This window comes from Papaver somniferum, chromosome 1 (assembly GCF_003573695.1).
Source record: "Papaver somniferum cultivar HN1 chromosome 1, ASM357369v1, whole genome shotgun sequence".
Taxonomy (NCBI): Eukaryota; Viridiplantae; Streptophyta; class Magnoliopsida; order Ranunculales; family Papaveraceae; genus Papaver; species Papaver somniferum.
In genome coordinates, this window is record NC_039358.1 from 35,352,122 (window position 1) to 35,370,294 (window position 18,173).

The 18,173-nt window shown below is 36.9% G+C and overlaps 3 protein-coding genes across 5 annotated transcripts; 2 read left to right on the top strand and 1 right to left on the bottom strand.

The window, feature by feature from the left end:
* Positions 1-8,790: 8,790 nt before the first annotated feature.
* Positions 8,791-11,810, top strand: LOC113283129 (aminoacylase-1B-like). 3 transcript variants are annotated; one of them, XM_026532288.1, is made up of 5 exons: positions 8,791-9,726; positions 9,832-9,969; positions 10,289-10,528; positions 10,622-10,741; positions 11,387-11,810. In XM_026532288.1, exons 1-4 carry the CDS (start codon positions 8,887-8,889, stop codon positions 10,718-10,720), a joined length of 1,317 nt encoding a protein of 438 aa, XP_026388073.1. In that variant the 5' UTR covers positions 8,791-8,886; the 3' UTR covers positions 10,721-10,741; positions 11,387-11,810. The 3 variants fall into 3 exon arrangements, with proteins under 3 accessions (XP_026388073.1, XP_026388087.1, XP_026388078.1); XM_026532302.1 differs by having other exon boundaries at positions 11,391-11,810; XM_026532293.1 differs by lacking the exon at positions 11,387-11,810 and adding an exon at positions 10,853-11,237.
* A 1,260-nt stretch (positions 11,811-13,070) lies between these two features.
* On the top strand, positions 13,071-15,334 carry LOC113283121. The gene is made up of 2 exons (XM_026532278.1): positions 13,071-13,581; positions 13,659-15,334. The coding sequence occupies exons 1-2, from the start codon at positions 13,255-13,257 to the stop codon at positions 14,961-14,963; spliced, it is 1,632 nt and encodes a 543-aa protein (XP_026388063.1). The 5' UTR covers positions 13,071-13,254; the 3' UTR covers positions 14,964-15,334.
* Positions 15,335-15,461: 127 nt separating this feature from the next.
* On the bottom strand, positions 15,462-16,499 carry LOC113284498 (F-box protein CPR1-like). Its single transcript, XM_026534017.1, has 2 exons — positions 16,400-16,499; positions 15,462-15,985 (listed from the first exon to the last, which is right to left on the bottom strand). Exons 1-2 carry the CDS (start codon positions 16,497-16,499, stop codon positions 15,462-15,464), a joined length of 624 nt encoding a protein of 207 aa, XP_026389802.1.
* Between the last annotated feature and the right edge of the window lie 1,674 nt (positions 16,500-18,173).

Consider the following 18,173-nt stretch of genomic DNA (forward strand, 5'->3'; position numbering starts at 1 on the left):
TTAAATGATAATATGCATACCTGGTATGTGTACCATGAAGGACAAACTTCCCGAACTACTATTTTTGAACCTGAACATCTAAGAACCTTAAACACAAATCAAGTTAGGTAGACATGAACGATAGACAAGGTACATGGATCATGATAAGCACTTTAAGAAAATAATAAAAACACAAATCTTGCTCAAGTTTATAGACATACCTTTTAGAAGAATCCAATCGTGAATCCTACGACTTTACCAAAAATTCAATATCTTACCTAACACAATATGCGCGCCCCAATTCTCGTGCTTCCCTCACCGTATACATAAGATGGTGTTCCTTGGTGAGGATGAAATTACAAAAAAATCAAGTTGTGTTTAGGTGAACAATGTCTTGCTCACCACAAGTGACTGAAACAGACTTTTCCGCAATTAAATATTTTTCACCATCTATAGTTTTTGGCTTATTTCGTTTCACTTTTAGATTATCATGAAAGAGATCGCTTTTAGAACCTTTCACATCCAAATACATCTTTCCAAAGAAATTTTTAAGTTCCAACATCATGGATACTGCCTTCTCCATAGTCATAAATTTTTCTGGGAGATCATTCCTTTTCACACTCAAATTAAGCATCATTGACTTTCTTTGGTATCCACTTATGAGTGTGTTTAGGAACAACCAGAACCTTCTTCACATTACTCTCTTCTAGAATTCTCGGAAGAGAATTGGATTGACTATTCTTTTGCAAGTTAGTCTTTATCCAATTGGGAGCATCGGATCTTGTCTTTGTCTTTACGAAGTTATCCTTTTGATAACCATTACGATTGTGAAAAGGATTCGTACAACGTTTATAGGCAAATTTAGGTTTATCACAGCACTGATTCCTTTGCCTAAAGGTTGGATAGTTTCATAACTTCTTGTGATGCCCAAACAAGAATACCATGAAGTTTCTCATTCCTTATACGAAAACGACATCTCCTTTCCAGGTGACCTTTATTTCCAAAATAATGACAAATATAAGTAATGTTCTTACCTAGATTTGTATGTACTATTTTTGGAGGTTGATATACTTTGGTTTTTCGAACCTTAACTGTCGGTGAAGGTATTTCGCTTTTGCCATCAGTAGAAACCTTTTGTTCAGAAGAATCACTAGCCTTGACAAATTTTACCTCTTTGCTAGTACTTGGAGCATCTATTCCCTTATAGCCCAATCCTCGTGTATCACGATGATTTTTACTTTCTCCTAGCATAGTGGTTAATTTGCTTGAACTAGTATTGAAATTTTTCAAGTCATATTCCAACATCTTGATTTTATTAAGAGCAGCAGTTAAATCAGTCTCAAGGCGTTTTTTCCAGCGAGATAAGCGCTTTCTCTGTCATCAAAACTTGCTTGCTGGGAGTTAATCCTTGCTTCAGTTTCTGCAAGTTTCTCTTCCAACAAGAAGTATTTTTGATAAACATTATCACATTCAAGTGACTTTCTACTCAGGTTTTCCTTAGAATTTTTGAGGAACGATTCGCAAGAGCGATTCGAAACATAAAGACCTCCGTAAATCCTTTTCAATTTCTTGTTTTCTCGACAGAGAGGAGTCAGAAGAGGCCATCTTCTTCTATTCCAACGAATTCAAAAGATTAACGTATTCTGAGACTTCCTCATCAATATCTCTATCAATATATGAATCACCTTCATCAGAAATTTCAGCCAACTGTTCTTCTAGGCGTGTTTCCCAATCAACAGTTTCTACATCAAGAGAATGTTTAGATATTGACTTAGATGTGACAGTTCTCTTAGGTGAATCTAATATTTGAAAAACATCTGGTAATTTCTGACCTGGTACGTTATTAGAGATAGCACTTACCCCGGGACCTAGTTCATATTTGAACACCACAATGTATTAAGCCGCCACAGACACTATCCTACTACAAGTTAACTTCGGACTAGAATGTAGTTGATCCCTAATCAAGTCTCACACCGATTAAGGTAAAGTCGCTTTCCTTACGTCTCTAAATTCCAGCAGGACTCTATACACTTTAATCCTTTATCTTATCTCACCCACAACTAAGAGTTACTAGGACCCAAAGTCGAAGAGTTTATAAACAAATCTGTCTCCCACAGAAAAGTCTATTCCGATAGATAAATCTGTCTCCCACAGAAATACCTATGAAGTTTTATTTCGTCTTTTGATAAATCAAGGTGAACAGGAACCAATTGATAATCCGGTCTTGTATTCCCGAAGAACAGCCTAGAAATATTAATCACCTCACAATAACTTAACTATATGGTATTAGAACAAGTTATTGTGGAATCACAAAGAATGAGATGAAGAGTTTTGCGATTATTTTTTATATCTTACCTACCGGAGATAAATCTCGAGCAAATCTTAGAGAACATGGTACTCAATACGATAGAACAAGTAAGATCAGAACATGCAACTACAGAGAAAATAGTTGGGTCTGGCTTCAGAATCCCAATGAAGTCTTTAAGTCGTTAACCTATAATGGTTTTAGGAAAAACCTAGGTTAAAAGAGAATCGACTCTAGTTGCAACTAGTATCACACAGGAGGCGTGGGGATTAGGTTTTCCAGTTGCTAGAGTTCTCCCTTATATAGTCTTCAAATCAGGCTTTGATAGCTTCGAAACAAAGCAATCAATATTCACCGTTAGATGAAAACCTGATTTAAGATTCAAGCTAAGGTTTCTTAGAACAAAAGCAATATCTCTCCACCGTTAAATGGTCTTAGCTTGTTACACACAAATGAAATATACATTCGTATATTGAGTTGGCTCAATAACAATTAACCGAAGTTAGGCATATGAACACTTTTGTATTAACCACATTCATATAACACTTATAGATCAAATGATAATCAAATGAATCTAATTGTGTTACTCATAGAGTTGTTCAATTGTTTATATTCTCATATAAGTATACAAGACACAATCGAAACAAAATCGTATTTGATTCAAGAGAATCAATTCGTGAACATTTTAGCCACGGTTTTCAAAGATTGCATTCCTTCATTTATAAATGTAGTTGTTCATGAGTATGAAATCATACTTAACCGATTTTATAACTTAAACCAACTTAGTTTGCAAACTAGAGGTTTGGACTTTGGTCACGTCCGATAGTTCGCAAACGGGTATGCATACTGTCGTATACCATACCTAACTCAGGTGAACCCGTCTGCATACTGGCATGCTAAATTGGTTCCCGGACTTTAACAGTTAAAACCGTTCGCATACTGGTATGCAAACTTGGTTCCCGGACCTGAATCATACTACAACAATTTGCATACTGGTATCCATACTGTGTTATATTTAGACAATGGTTATTTGTTCTAAACTCCCATTTAAATCATTGAAACTTCCTTAGAAAACGACAATAGCTGTCTCACAAAAACTATTAGTTTATAAGTAATTTTCAAGTGATCGAATGATCAATACGAAACATTCCGAGTCTACATCAAATGACTGTCCCACACAAATCATGTAAGATTTTTCAAGGAAATTTTCACATGATCATCTTTTGACTCATTATTTAGTTTCAAACAAATAAATTGTTTTCCAACTAAACTCGTCAAGAATAATGATGAACGTAGTTAAATCAAAAAGATTTCCAACAATATTTCGAGAAAGGTATAAGTGAGTTAAAATCATCTCGAAATAACAAATGTGTATAATGTAAAAGTCTATATAGCTATACGACGTAGTCTCATTAGGAGATAGAATAGAATAGACTTCTGAGTGATAGATAAGTTTTAGTCTCCACATACGTTTTGTTGATGAAGTTCCCTCAAGCTCTCCTCGGTAGATCTTCGTCTTCACTCGATGAACGATGTGAAGTCTAAAGCTCAACTACTTATTCTATCCTAATACGAGACATAGCTATAAGTAGACTAGAAATCAATATTTATAGTTTTGATCACATAAACTTGACAAACAAGCTTGATATAGCAACGCTTGCAAATTCGACCGAGCAGTGCTCTAACAATGTGGCTGGCATTTTATCCAAGGAAGCTAAAACTTTTGGAAATGTTATTAATTGGGTAAAGGATCCCCCTGCTTGTATTATTCAAGCTGTATATGTAGATAAATCAAACTTGATTTTTCGGGAGTGGTGCTTGAAGTCGCTGTTAGTAAAATTTGGCTATCCAACTTGATTTTCCAGAGTGGTGCTTGAAGCCGCTGTTAGTAAGATATGTGACAGTTATAAATATATTGGTAAAAACCAAAGAAGTCTACAAGTTTTTTATATTAACCAAATCAAACCTCCAACTAATTAAGAAAAGACAAGGAAAAGTTCAAGGCAAGGAAAATTTGAAGGCAAAGAAGAAGATAAACAAAGGAAATTCCGTTCATGAGCGCATTGATTGGAAGTTTGGTGAAATGAAGAAGATAAACAAGATGAAGAACATTGTCCAAAATATTTATTTTTGAAGTCTTTATTGTAAGTTATGTCTAGTTTATATCTTATTTATCTAGATTAATGAAAGAAACACTAATGTAAATTAAAATTCGAAAATTAGATTATTAAAACCTTAATGAAAGATGCACTAGTTTACGTTAATAATATCTTAAATTAAACTTTGATAACAACTTTAAATCTTGATTACATCTAAATGCATCATACAAATGAAACATGCATCATACAAATGTTAATCTAAACTCATCATATTCGGGAAACACCCTCAAGATAAGATAACAACTATCGAATTGAAAATATTTTCCCACTCTGTTGTGCCATTCATCCCGACACATTTACTCTACATGAAATTCGTTTTTACCTTATACTCGGTTTCGATTGCGTTCAATAAGCGCATCAACAAACAAGATCAAATCCTTGTTGATTACTCCGAAGCGATGACACAAAGTATTTGCATCTCGATTATTGAGGTCCAATGTTTTTACTTGAAATCTCTGAAATATGTTTTGCCATAAAGTAGGTTATTCTTGTTATGCACCATTGACCATATCTTCTGTAACAAGAACATAATTCCTGCAAATGGATTCATCTTCAGCTAAGCTAAATTTGTGACCTCGAACTGACGTATTGGATTTGTGGAGTGAAAGAATGAAGATTGAAGAAATGGTGTGAGTTGAAATTTTTAATTATAAATTGAATTTCATTTAACAATACTGAAAGATAATTACATAACATGCAAGCGAGCAACAAGCTGCACAAGCCCTTTTCGAATATATAGGGTGATGAAATGGTGACCGTTGGATGAGATGCAGTGCGCGGCCAAGTTTATACCGCTGGTGGTCTACTCCTAACCGGACGGTTTATAATACCTCGACCGCTCGGTAAGGACTCGACCTGGCTTGCCACTTTGCCATGCCCATAATGGATGTAAAATTGGCAAACTCATGGCTTTGCCATTCCCATAGGAACCGACCTTAGTGCATAGGAAGTGGAAAAAAAAACAAAATTAAAGTTGCAGATGAGGGTTGGAGAATGTTTTTTTTTTTTTAATAAATAGAAAATATATTAAAAGATAGAAATCATACAACATAATGTTTTCTCCCTTTACAATCCCATTTAACACTTTTGTTTTCAGAATATTATGTTGGGAGTTTGTTTCCAAAAAAAAAAAAAAAAATTCACACGATTCTATTTAGCAAGTCTATCTGCTTCATTATTTACATTCCTATTTACATATTTGATATCTACCAAAAAATTTGAACCCAAAAGAGCAAGCACATCCATTAAGATATTCTTTGTCCTCCAATCACATTTAACTTGCTTTCTAATCAAAAAGTTAACAGTATCCTTGCAGTCTGACCTAACTTTGATACACCTTTTATTTAGCTCCCACGCCCATTCCACTGCTTTCTTTACAACTAATGCTTCTGTTGTTGTTGCACTTGTTGTTGTTCCTGCAAAAACTTTGATGGCAGCAATAACATTATTTTTCCAAAGAGTTAAACCTAACCCATAAGAACCATTTGTTTTTTCAAACGCCGAATCAACATAAAATACGTTGTCTTTATATTCTTTTGTATCATTATAAATTACATTTTTCTTTTTAACTTCCACCCTATTTTGCAAGTCCTTTTTTCCCAACGACAACTCCCATTCCTTATAAATTTTTCTTATTAAAGTGATGCACTCAATTGGATTAGGTTTGACATTTTGAAAAACCACAGAATTCCTATATTCCCAAATCTGCCAACAAGTTATACTAAAGAATTCTTTCCAATCATTTAAAGGGACAGTAAACCATGACTTTACCCAATTCATGATACTATTATTAGACAATGGCAATTGAATGCCTTACCCAAACCAAATTGCCTTTGTAAAGCTGCATTCAATAAATACATGATGAGCAGTTTCCAAATTATCTCCATTACGCAAAACACAAAAAGGATCCCCTTTTTTCATTTTTTCATGCATTTTTGCTTTCAGGTTCAAGATACCAGCAGTCATTTTCACACAAAAAGACGAGTTCTAGGCAAAACATTCAAGTGCCATGTTTTAAGTCAGCAATTGTCCACATTTTCCATATCATTAGACAGGATTCTATATGCAAACTTTGTGGTAAATTCACCATTTTTAGTACCCTTCCATCTAATCTTATCCTGACTGACATCATTTAAGTAAATAGACTTCACTCTATCAGCAATATCAGGAGAAAAAACTGTGTCAATCCTATTAACATCCCAACAACCATTTTCATAAATAAGATCAGACACCAATTTTAACTCATCATTATGCCAATCTGTTAACTGTCCAACCACAGGAATCCGATTATCCATCCATATATTGATATTTCTACCATCTCCTACCTCCCAAATATAATTTTCTTTAACAATTTTTAATCCTATCCTAATGCTGTGCTAAATCCAAGAGATTTCATAATCTCTGTTCTTATGCAAAGGATTATTTCTCGGAAAATATTTTCCTTTCAGAATTCTAACCCAAAGATCATTTGGATTATTTATCAACCTCCATGCCAGTTTGGTAAGTGAGGATAAATTCACATTATGTGGGTTTCTGATTCATTCATATCCTCCACACATCTTTGGTATTCAAATTTTATCACAGGCTTTAGAATAATAAACCTTTTTGGGATTATCCTTATCCCACCAAAAATCCCTTTGAATCCTATCAAATTCATCCAAAGTAGCCTTAGGAAATTCAAAGCATTGCATCTGATAGCTGGGAAAAACATAAAAAGTTGAGTTAATCAACACAGTTCTGCCTACTTGCGATAACAATTTTGCTTTCCATCCACTCAGAGCTTTATAAGCTCTATCTAACAGAGGCTCAAAATTTAAAGCTTTTCTTCAATTAAAAAACAGTGGAGTTCCTAAGTATCTTTCATCATTAGATATCCTATTAACTCTTAACATTCTTGCTATTATTTTTTCATGTCTGTTATGCATTTTCTGGCTGAAATAAACACCCGACTTGTGGTAATTTATTGTCTGACCTAAAGAACTGGTAAATATATCTAAAATATTCATAAGTTTTCTAACTTCAGACAAATCATCCTTACAAATCATCCGCGAACAACAAATGTGAGACAACAAGACAGTTCTTATTGATTCTAACACCTGAGAATTGATTATTAGAATCAGCATATGAAAATAATCTAGATAATCCTTCTAACGCAGTGATGAACAAGTATGGAGAAAGAAGATCTCCTTGTCGAAGACCCCGAGTAGGGAAAAACTGAATACTAGGAATTCCATTTAACAACACCGTCGACTTGACTGTTGAAATGCATTCTAAAATCAGCTCACACCATTTTGAAATAAAGCCAAATTTTCTAAAAATATGAATCACAAAATTCCACTCCATTTTATCAAAAGTTTTCGATAAATCCATTTTACGAGCAAAATGCCCTTTTCTAGACTTACTAGTTTTCATATTGTGCAACATTTCATGAGCTATCACAATATTATCAACTATTTGTCTTTTTGGAACCAAAGCTGATTGATTTGGCAAAATTATCTTATCTAAAATCCTTTTCAGCCTAGTTGCAAGAATTTTTGATATAAGTTTATACAAAGTGTTACTTAATCTTATTGGCCTGAAATCAATGGGAGTGATTGGGCTTTCTGTTTTCGGAATAAGAGAAATAAAAGAGTCATTTAAAGATTCTTGTAATTTCCCTGTTTCGAAAAACTTTTGAACCAAATGCACAACATCTTCTTCCACCGCGCTCCAGTGAGTCTTAAAAAACCCTGGATGGTATCCATCAGGACCCGGAGAGCCCCAAGAATTCATTTCAAAAAGAACAAACTTTATTTCACCTCTATCTGGAATTTTCACTAAATCAGAATTTTCTTCCTCCGAAATTACACTAGGGATAATAGTGTTGAAAATCTGATGTATTTGATTTCCCGACGACGTACTAATACTTGGAAAATGGTTCTTTAACAGTATATCTAATTGATCGTTACCCTCAACCAAAGCCCTGACTCATCTCTAAGAGTATAAATATAATTATACCTTCTTCTATTCGAAGCAACCACACGAAAATACCTTGTGCGTCGGTCATGTTCTTTAAAAAATTTATCCTACTATTTTTTTTGTTGGAGAAGGCAATGAAACATGCAAAGCCCCACAGTCCCTGTTGGAACCCGCAGAGAATGCACCAAAAATTTTTTTGTTGGAGAAGGCAATGAAACATGCAAAGCCCCACAGTCCCCGTTGGAACCGGCAGAGAGTGCACCACAAGGCTCCGTTCAGGCATTCACCATGCCCCAGAAAGGCCCTCCCATTACAATAAGTTAGTAACCGTGCCGTGCCACCTTTTTTGAACCTATCATCAGTCTCTCTCTGCTCACTAGTTTTCCACTGAAAAGGAACAAATGTCAAAAGGATTTCTTCTATTCCATTAGTCACTTTTCCCCAACAAATTTTCTGAAATCCAAAACAAACCCAGAAATCTCCACCATGAAAGGAATCAAATTTCTCACTCTGCTACTCATCATCTTATCTCTGTACAGACAATCAGCAGCAGCAGAAGAAGACACCCCAGTAAGTAGATTTCAAACCTATCTGAGATTCAAAACAGCTCATCCAAACCCAGATTATTCAAAACCAATTTCATACTTAACATCCCAAGCTCAATCAATTGGTCTTAAAACTACAATCTTCGAATTTGCCCCATCAAAACCACTTCTTATTATCACTTGGGTGGGTTCAAATCCATCTTTATCATCAATCTTATTGAATTCTCATCTTGATAGTGTTCCAGCTGAACCATCAAAATGGATACACCCACCTTTTGCAGCAACTAAGACAGAAGATGGTAAAATCTATGCTAGAGGTGCTCAAGATGATAAGTGTATTGGTATGCAGTATCTTGAAGCAATTAGGGAGCTGAAATTTGTTCAAGGTTATAGTCCAGTGAGGACTGTTCATATATCTTATGTTCCTGATGAGGAGATTGGAGGGGCTAATGGAGCTGCTAAGTTTGCTGGGTCGGATGAGTTCATGGGTTTGAATATTGGGTTCATGTTGGATGAAGGTCAAGCATCTACTAATGAGAAATTTAGAGTTTTTTATGCTGATAGAGCAATTTGGGGGTTGATTATTAAGGCATCAGGTATGCCTGGACATGGGTCTAGGATGTTTGATAATAGTGCTATGGAGAATTTGATGAAGAGTGTTGAAATTATGACTAAATATAGAGAGGGGCAATTTGATTTGGTTAAAGCTGGATTGGCAATGAATTCCGAAGTTATATCGGTGAATCCTGTGTATATGAAAGCCGGTACTCCTTCTCCTACGGTGAGTTTTGCGATATCCGTAATTTCATATGTTTTAGTCTAATGAAGATTGAATTTTTTTTTTTTTGTTGAACTTTGGGTGATGAGGAGTGATTCTTGTGAACAGGGTTATCAAATGAATATGCAACCTTCAGAAGCTGAAGCAGGATTTGATATTCGGTTTCCACCTACAGCGGATCCTGAGCTACTGAGAAAGAGAATCGTTGATGAGTGGGCACCACATCATAGAAACATGACATATGAGGTAGGCTTTTGAAACTCTTACATTTGAAATCCTATGCCACAATTAGTAATTAAGCTTCACGCATTGTTTAGTTATCTTCTGGTTCAGTGTGCTTAGATGAATTACTTTAAAGGGTGGATGTAGGGGATTTAAGTCTCTAGTCTGGGGTGAAAAGGATGTAGTGATAAACTGATATGCAGGTAATATTAGTATATCGGAGGTGTTCTAGATTCCTCATACTCCGAGTAAGACTGACGGTCTTGATTACATAAGCTTACTAAAACTAATATCCACAATTTATGCAAAGCTTCTGTCTGAACATCTTGGTTTATTATCACAGTTAAGTGTGCATGGGCCCATGAAAGACCACATGGGGCGTCCTATAATGACAGCAATTGATGATACCAATCCATGGTGGGGTGTTTTTAAGGAAGCCATAGTTTCTGCTGGTGGAACACTCTCTAAGCCTGAAATTTTGGCTTCCACAACTGATGCACGTTACATCAGAGAGTTGGGAATTCCTACTTTTGGGTTCTCCCCAATGACGAACACTCCCATCTTGCTTCACGAGCACAATGAGGTATTGCGATTAGTTATGCAAGTATTTTATTATTCCACTTGTACTACTTGCTAATCGTTATCTTCCGATGTGTGGTACTGATAATTTTTGCAGTACCTAGAGGAAAGCGTCTATTTGAGAGGAATAAAGATATATGAATCCGTGATCAGGACATTGAGTTCCTTTGAAGGAGCAAACCACGAATCAACCTAGAGCCGTGCCCAAAAAAATCAGGTGATCCTATTGTTCATTTTCTGAAACATGTGAGTGTCTGTTTATTACCATGATTAAGTCCAATGTGGACGAGCAAGATGACTACTAAAGAACTTTCTTTGTCTCGTACAGAAGTAATTGTCTATTCCCCGTGTTGCTGGCCGAAACCACCTTCGGCCAAAAAATCATGCCAGCTCTAACTATTCCTGAAAACAGTAAAGGCTATATACATAAGACTGGTTCGGAAATCCGTAACCTTTATCAGTAGGCCTCAAGTATACCAGTTTGTTATCTTCATTGTTTCCCATAGACAAACATATGAAGCCAAGATATACACCTGGTCAATCCATTTCTTTCCTCAAGCATGATGTAATCGAACCCATTGCTGATTTGTCTGATAATGTTCTTGCTGCTCTTGGTATGTGAATAAAAAAATATCTATATTTGTCGACTCAAGTGTCGTGTAATGTTTTGAACTTTTGCAAATACTTATAAAACTGTGGATATTTTGCCTCCTTATATGCGTGCCCAGATTGTAAGTTCCAACCACAAAGCCATCTCAACAAACAAAGGCATTTGTATTCCAACTATATATAACTTGTGAATTTGTTAGCAACTGAAACATTTTTGTAGCTTATCTATTCTAAATTGGTGTCATTGTCTCAGTTAGCCCTCTGGATAAGCTCTCAGGAAATCAACCCATCAGCCATAAACTAAACAAGTGCAATCTGACCATCTTCTTCTGTAAAGCAACTTCTGAAACTATGCAACGGTATGGGTTGGCTATTAGTCCTGCACCTGTATGATTGATGTAAGTAACAGTCCATATTACGGGATTCTTATAAGGACCAAGCAATTACTCAAAATATTGTTGTGCTATCTTCTCATGCTACGCTGACAAATAAATGGGCCTGCTGTTAGTCCCATAATCATCATGACCACCTTTCACAATAGATTGAACACTTCTCCCTCCATTGTCTGTAAAATATGGTTGTCATTTAAGTGTATTGTTTTCTGTTTCTGTAACCTTAATAATCCTGTAATGTCATGGTTAGTTTACAATTTGAAACAACAGAATGCTTTGCAAACACCAGAGCAGCCACAGGCTGTTGTCTCAGTTACCAAGCAGCCACTTAAACGGCCATCTTGTAGGGGATGGTTTGGAATCAGAATAATAGGTTACTTTTTTGCTAGGAAATGGAACCCCTAACTGCTAGTATCCTAGTACTTCCTTAGAGATAAAGACCTGGCTAATGTGAATTTTGCATAAATCTTTTTCTTTTGGGTCAGCAGTAAATACTGTTAGTACCCGTTTTACTGTTCTTCCTTAGACTGAAAGTGTGTGGTGTTCTAGCCTTCATCCTAATACTTAATGTTTTGGAAAATAGTGGGTGGTGTTGTGCAACTGATGACAACATGAAGAAGAGGGGTTTTACGTTGCTTCTAAACGTTGTTTCTGTGAGTTAGTTTGCACCTGGCTGGGTTGAATGTTTCTTTTCAGGAAACCAAGGTCATATGAGGATATCTTGAATATGGCTAATCATGAAAGTAGGGCTGTGAAGGAAATTTGGAACAGAAAGATATCAAATTATCAATCTGGAATTATCTTACAAAGGAGTGTGATATTAGGATGTGGTTGAATGTTATTTCAGGTTTCCTACAGGGTGAATCAGAACTGTGATTGTTGTGCTTCTAGAGGTAATTCAGGCTCAGCTGGGTATGGTTTTAATTGTAGAGATTATATTGGAGATTTTGTTTATGCTGTGTCTGGTGTCTTGGGGTAGCTTCGAATTTTTTTGGCAGAGATTATGGCTATTAATTGTGCAGCTGAGTAGGGTGTGCAGTTCTGATCTTGTGTGGTTCAGCATGTGGATGATCTGTGTATTTGTTTTGATTTAAAGGCAGAGTTATAACTTATAACTGCTCTTTAATCTGACAAACTTCCTTGGTTTGTCAAAGAAAGCAAGGTAGAACAAGATCAGGACTGTAAACACTAGGATTGGATTTTTGAGCACAGATACCGTGGAGTTAACTTTTCTGCGGATAAGTTAGCAAAGCAAGGAGCTTCTCCGATCAGAGGTGATGGTGTGGGATACATAAGAAGACCTGCTATTCTGGGAAGTCTGGAAATTAGTTTATCAGTACCGTAGATTTTGTTGATAGTGGGTCTGTAGGCCCTCGGTAAATATAAGGGTGGTCCTGTCTCTTTTGAACTCAGGTCATCGTTGTTGTCACCCGGTGACTTTACCACTATATGAGATATTAATAGTAAATAAAAAGTTTGATCAAGCAGAAGAAAAAAAAATACTGCATCAGTTTCAGAAAAAGTGGTATTTTTATATATTCCAGAAGTAACCATTTATCATCTTCCAGAAAGCAACTTCTGGATGTATCCAAACAACCTCATATATGGACTTCCAACAACTTCAAAGATTTTGAATGAACTGGATTCTTCTAAAAAGGAAAACATTCTGTAGTGTGTATAACCACATTTCAGTCTGCTCCTTTTTCTTATCCTCTTCCTCTGCCTAACCATGCCTACAGCAACAAGTCTTCTCAAAACCACTTCATTTCAGATCCACCACCAAATTCCCACTTCTAAAACCACTTTCCTTCCTAATCTCCTACTGCGCAACCACGGCAAAACCACCACCAGTCCCTTCTTATCCTCATTTTCATGTCCCAGAACAGCTTATTTCCATGGTGGGTCCAAAACTTCTGCAGTCCTGGAAACAAAATCAGATTCTACTAATCAAACTGTAACCATTCCTCCTGTTCCTATTAGGATTGTTGCATTGGTCGGAGAAGGAAGCATCAGCCCATTAAAATCAGCACCGTGGATGGAAGTTATGCTTCATACTGTAAGTTCTAACAACATTACCCAAAGTTTCTGCAGTTTCTGAATTTTTGTAATTCTGTTCTTGTGTATAAATTGTAGGCAAATAGACTGAAATGGGTAGATGAAGGATATGAAATGGAAGTATACAGTGATAAAATTTGTCAGTTAGATAACGAAGAATCGAAAAATCTGCAAAGGAAATTGTCACAGACAGATATTTTGATGGTTGTTGCCATTACTGATATGCAATCAGTTACTTGGGTCAGAACGAATAGTGAGAAGATACCGAACGTCGTCTGTTTTGATTCTTCTCCAGATTTAACTAACAAATTAGGAGGAGTTTTGGTGAACACTGAAGAGAAGAAAGTAGGATTTTTTAGCAAAATAAGCAGAATTGGACAAGAGGAGAATTCAGATGAATCAAAAGAAGTTGTTAAAACGGTTGCTGAAGCGTGGGAACGTCATAATTCCGATGATATAAGGTTCTGCATTCTAGTGATTATTAATACATATATAAGGCCCGTGGAGATTCTTAACAACTTGAGATCAAAGGGTTTATCGACGCTTAAGTGCATGGCGACGAATTGTGGACCTCAGATACTTAACTGTTTGTTGGACCCCAACTGTAGAAAGGCTCTTCAATGCTTGAACAATTGCAGTCCGGTGGATCAGGTGTGCAACTACCGGTGTATAGCATCCTATGAGAGTCCTAATCTAGAGGCATTTTCATTGTGTGTATTGCAGAAGCACAATTGTCTTGAACTGGATGCGAAAATACCCGAAAAACCGTTTGTGCCTCCAATGGTTAAATTCCGAGGAGATGATTTGTGTCATGAAACTGCTGAAGATCTCTTTGTTGGCTGGTTGGGCGATTTGGACTGGAGTTGGCGTGTTGTTGCAGGGCAAAACCCGGCTTATGATCAGTTCCCATGTCAGTATCAGTTGTTTTATAGAGGGAAAGCAAGAGGGTCATTTTGGTATGAACCAGTTTTTCAAGTCAAAACATTGGAGGAAGGAAACTTGGTATGGAGAAGACGGCGATATCGTGTTAAGAGAGCAAAAGTCCCAGGGACATTCAATTTTAGCGTATTAGATAACGGCGTAGTATCAAATGAATACTGGACAATTGTGGATGTTGCTGATGATTTAAGCTGGGGTTTGTTTCATTACAGTGGTGCTGCGCGGGTTGCAGGACAGTCATATACAGGGGCTGTTCTTGTAAGCCCTGACGGAGAGTACCCAAACGAGAAAGAGAAAGAAAAATTAGTTTCAGCATTAGAAAAATGTGGGATAAAGGAATGGGAACTTTTCATGGTTGATAACTGTTCTTGTGAGAATCCTCCATTGGGGATTCCTGACGGGTCTAGTTTGCACCGTAAAATTGAAGTTAAAGCTCCGAAATAAATGTGCATATGCATGCACCATTAGGCACGTTATTTTTCTGCTTCACTTTAAACATGTGGTTCGAAATTTAATCCATTGGAACAGCGCAATAGTGGACGACGTTAGAAGTCAGTATACTTGGCACCTCAATCCAGAGGTCATTCATTGTTCAGGTTTACACGTTTTTCTGCTGTTCTTGCTCTATAAATCTGGTATGGATATATCATTTAACTCTAAAATGTTAATACTGTAACAGAGAATTTGTATATCAAAATAAGAAGGGTTGTCTGTAATAATCCAGGTCCTGTATGTACGACTTTTAAACCTTGTTACGGGCAAAAGTCCAAGATTCCCTTACAATGTCAGCCTATTCTCAACAGTTTCTCCCAGCATAGATACCAGAGTGGAGCGCAACTAAGCTTTCAACATAATTCTCTGCTCCAGACATCTGCGTTTCACTTCGAACTTTTGTTTCTGTACATGTATTCTTCTTCGGGTCACATATAAAAGCAAATGTCGTCAACTTGCTATTAGAATCTTACCATCTGCAAAAGACCAAATAACAATGACCCTCCAGGAAACCAATTCAAGAAACAACTGGTGGCGGATGACCAAATGTTTAGTCCAGGATTCTTGAACTCCATAATCCACCATCACCCATATTTCCATTTGATCGCAGGGTATATTAACATAAGCAAACAGACAGAGGCACTCTTCCAATACTCCCAAGTTTATAGGCCAATGTTCAATCTCCAAAAGTTGCTCTGGCAAATGCAATCGTTCTAACCTCTCCTCGCAAAAATCCAAAGAGACTATAAATTCCTGTGCTAACCTCCTGCAAGCGCCTAACCAATGACGAGCTCCATTAACAAGCACCCCAGATATACTATCATAATGGGCAGAAGAAAACATATAAGGAATGGTATCAATGCTTCTCCACGAGTCTGACCCTAATGTATACATTTCAACAACATAACCATCCTCAGTTCCTTGAGGATTTACTGTAGTTGCGAGAAATCTCACAACTACACCCTTAGCAAAATCTATAGAACAATCTAAGAAATCATCATAAAAATCTCAAGAACTTTTATTAAAATCTTAGAACAAGTACAAAGACATGAGAAAACCCTAACTGGGGAAGCAAATAATCTTTCTCTCTCTTAAATATCTTGTTTAAGCCCTCTAAAAAGATCTCTGGCGCTCGACTCCTTATAAAGGAGTTTACATAGTGGAGGACAGCTAATAAAGCCCCTTATTTCGGATCTGACGTGTGTCACTGTCGCATAGGGATTTACCATTGCCGCACGGTTTCTTTACTGCCGCATAGATCTTCACACTTTACTCGTGATTAGGTGACGTCATCTAGTTCATCATCTTGAATATGTTATACGCGGTCGTATTCGCTTACCACTTACTGAGTTACTTCACATATTAAATAAGTGTGCGGTATTTCGTACCCACATTTTGCCTCTTCTCATATCGTTCTTTTGGTAAAGAGAGCGGTATGAGAAATTCTGATATATTTTGCCGCACCCGTTTATCTTTTCGTATTCCCATCAGTTAATCTTTTTCCGAATTCTCGGCATGGTAACCCACACGTGTTTTCTTCAGCACTCATCATCAGCCACGTCCCTAATAACCGCCTCTTCTTTTCCGTCCATTCTCAATTAATGCTGATAGGAAGAGATATCTCAGGAGCTGGTATAAAATCATTTATTTACTGCCACACGTCTTCTTCTCTTTTATTTTTACTCTCTTCTTTCTTTTTCTCTGTAACCTTCGTTCTATAATACCGTTGTTGTTCATTTTTAATCACTTTCTTCATATTCTTCTTCAATCGTTCTTCCACTTCCAAAGCTTTATTCGATATCTTGATTACATTCCCATTTTAAAAATGGTTCTTAAAGATGGTTGGAAAAATCTCAAAGAATTTGATAGATTGAAGGATGATTTTGGGCGTAGGGGTTTCACATTATCAGTCCTTCAGGGATCTGAACCCACTTCTGCAATTTGACCCGAATGGTTTTCGCTTGACCAATGGGATAATGATAGAATCATTGTTTCACTTGGCCAACTCTCTGCGGGTCTTCCCATTCCTCTATATAATCCTCAAATTCCTCTCTTCTACGAACTAATTTCCCAAGAAAAATTTAGACGGGGCGTGTTTCAATTGACCGGCGATTGCATACGAATAATGGTTGAATACTCTTTTCGTGCGTCCGATTGGAATCTGCTTATCCAGAGGACGTAAGGAATCCAAACTCTGCACACAAAAAAATTATTCCTACAGAATATACGGTTGGGAACTTCTTTCTTCACTACGATGTTGTCATTATGAAGAATGAATCTTTCCGTTGAGGCATTCGCTTAAGTAGAAAGGATGGTATCGCAGAGGACCAGAGGATCATGCGGGATGTTGACTTTCATGACTCTTCCAGTAGCACCTCTCGTAAATCAAAAGATACTCGTTGGGTGGAGTATCCCATTGTTGTTGAAGGCTCTTATATTACTGGCAAAGATGCTGATGGGTCTGTCCTCCCTCTCCCTGAGAGATTTGCCGCTTACAAACCTTGGGAATTTGTATGGCCTGAGGAAAGAGATGTGGTGTGTTTCCTTCTAACCTTATTACTTACTTTTCTTCTTTTATTCTTCGTTTCCCTTACTATTTCCTCTAATCTCAGGTTGCGAAGCAGAAGAAGAAGGCTAATAATACGTCTCATGCGTCACATTCGCGTGATAATGAAGTAAGAAATATTCTTTGTTTAATTTTAACAATATTGTTGCCTCTGTTTCTTATCTCTCATTATGCGTGTAGGTGAGAGTTGGAGACGCTAAGGGTAAGGGTAAGAAAACCGCCTCTAAGTCCACTTCCAAGAATCCTTCTAAGAAGCGAAAGGAACCTTCTACCTCTCCTTCTCATTCTGAATATGATGTTGTCCTTCCTTATGATAATTCCGGGTCCGAGTCTTTTATGGGGCAGTTGTCAAGCATCTTCTCTGACACATTATGCGGGATCGATAATGTCTCACTGGGTCGTGCGTGTGAGGCGGTGGTAAAGATATGTGACGCCCCTTCTTTGAGTTATGACTCTCTTCATGGTGTTGCCTCTGCCTTAACTCCAAGCTTTCAGTTTGCATTTGGATCTTTGGTTAGTTTTCTTCTTGTGCGTCAATCTTCATTGTGAGTCTGCGTCTTTTACTGATTTTTTCGCTTAATCTTTGTTAATGCAGA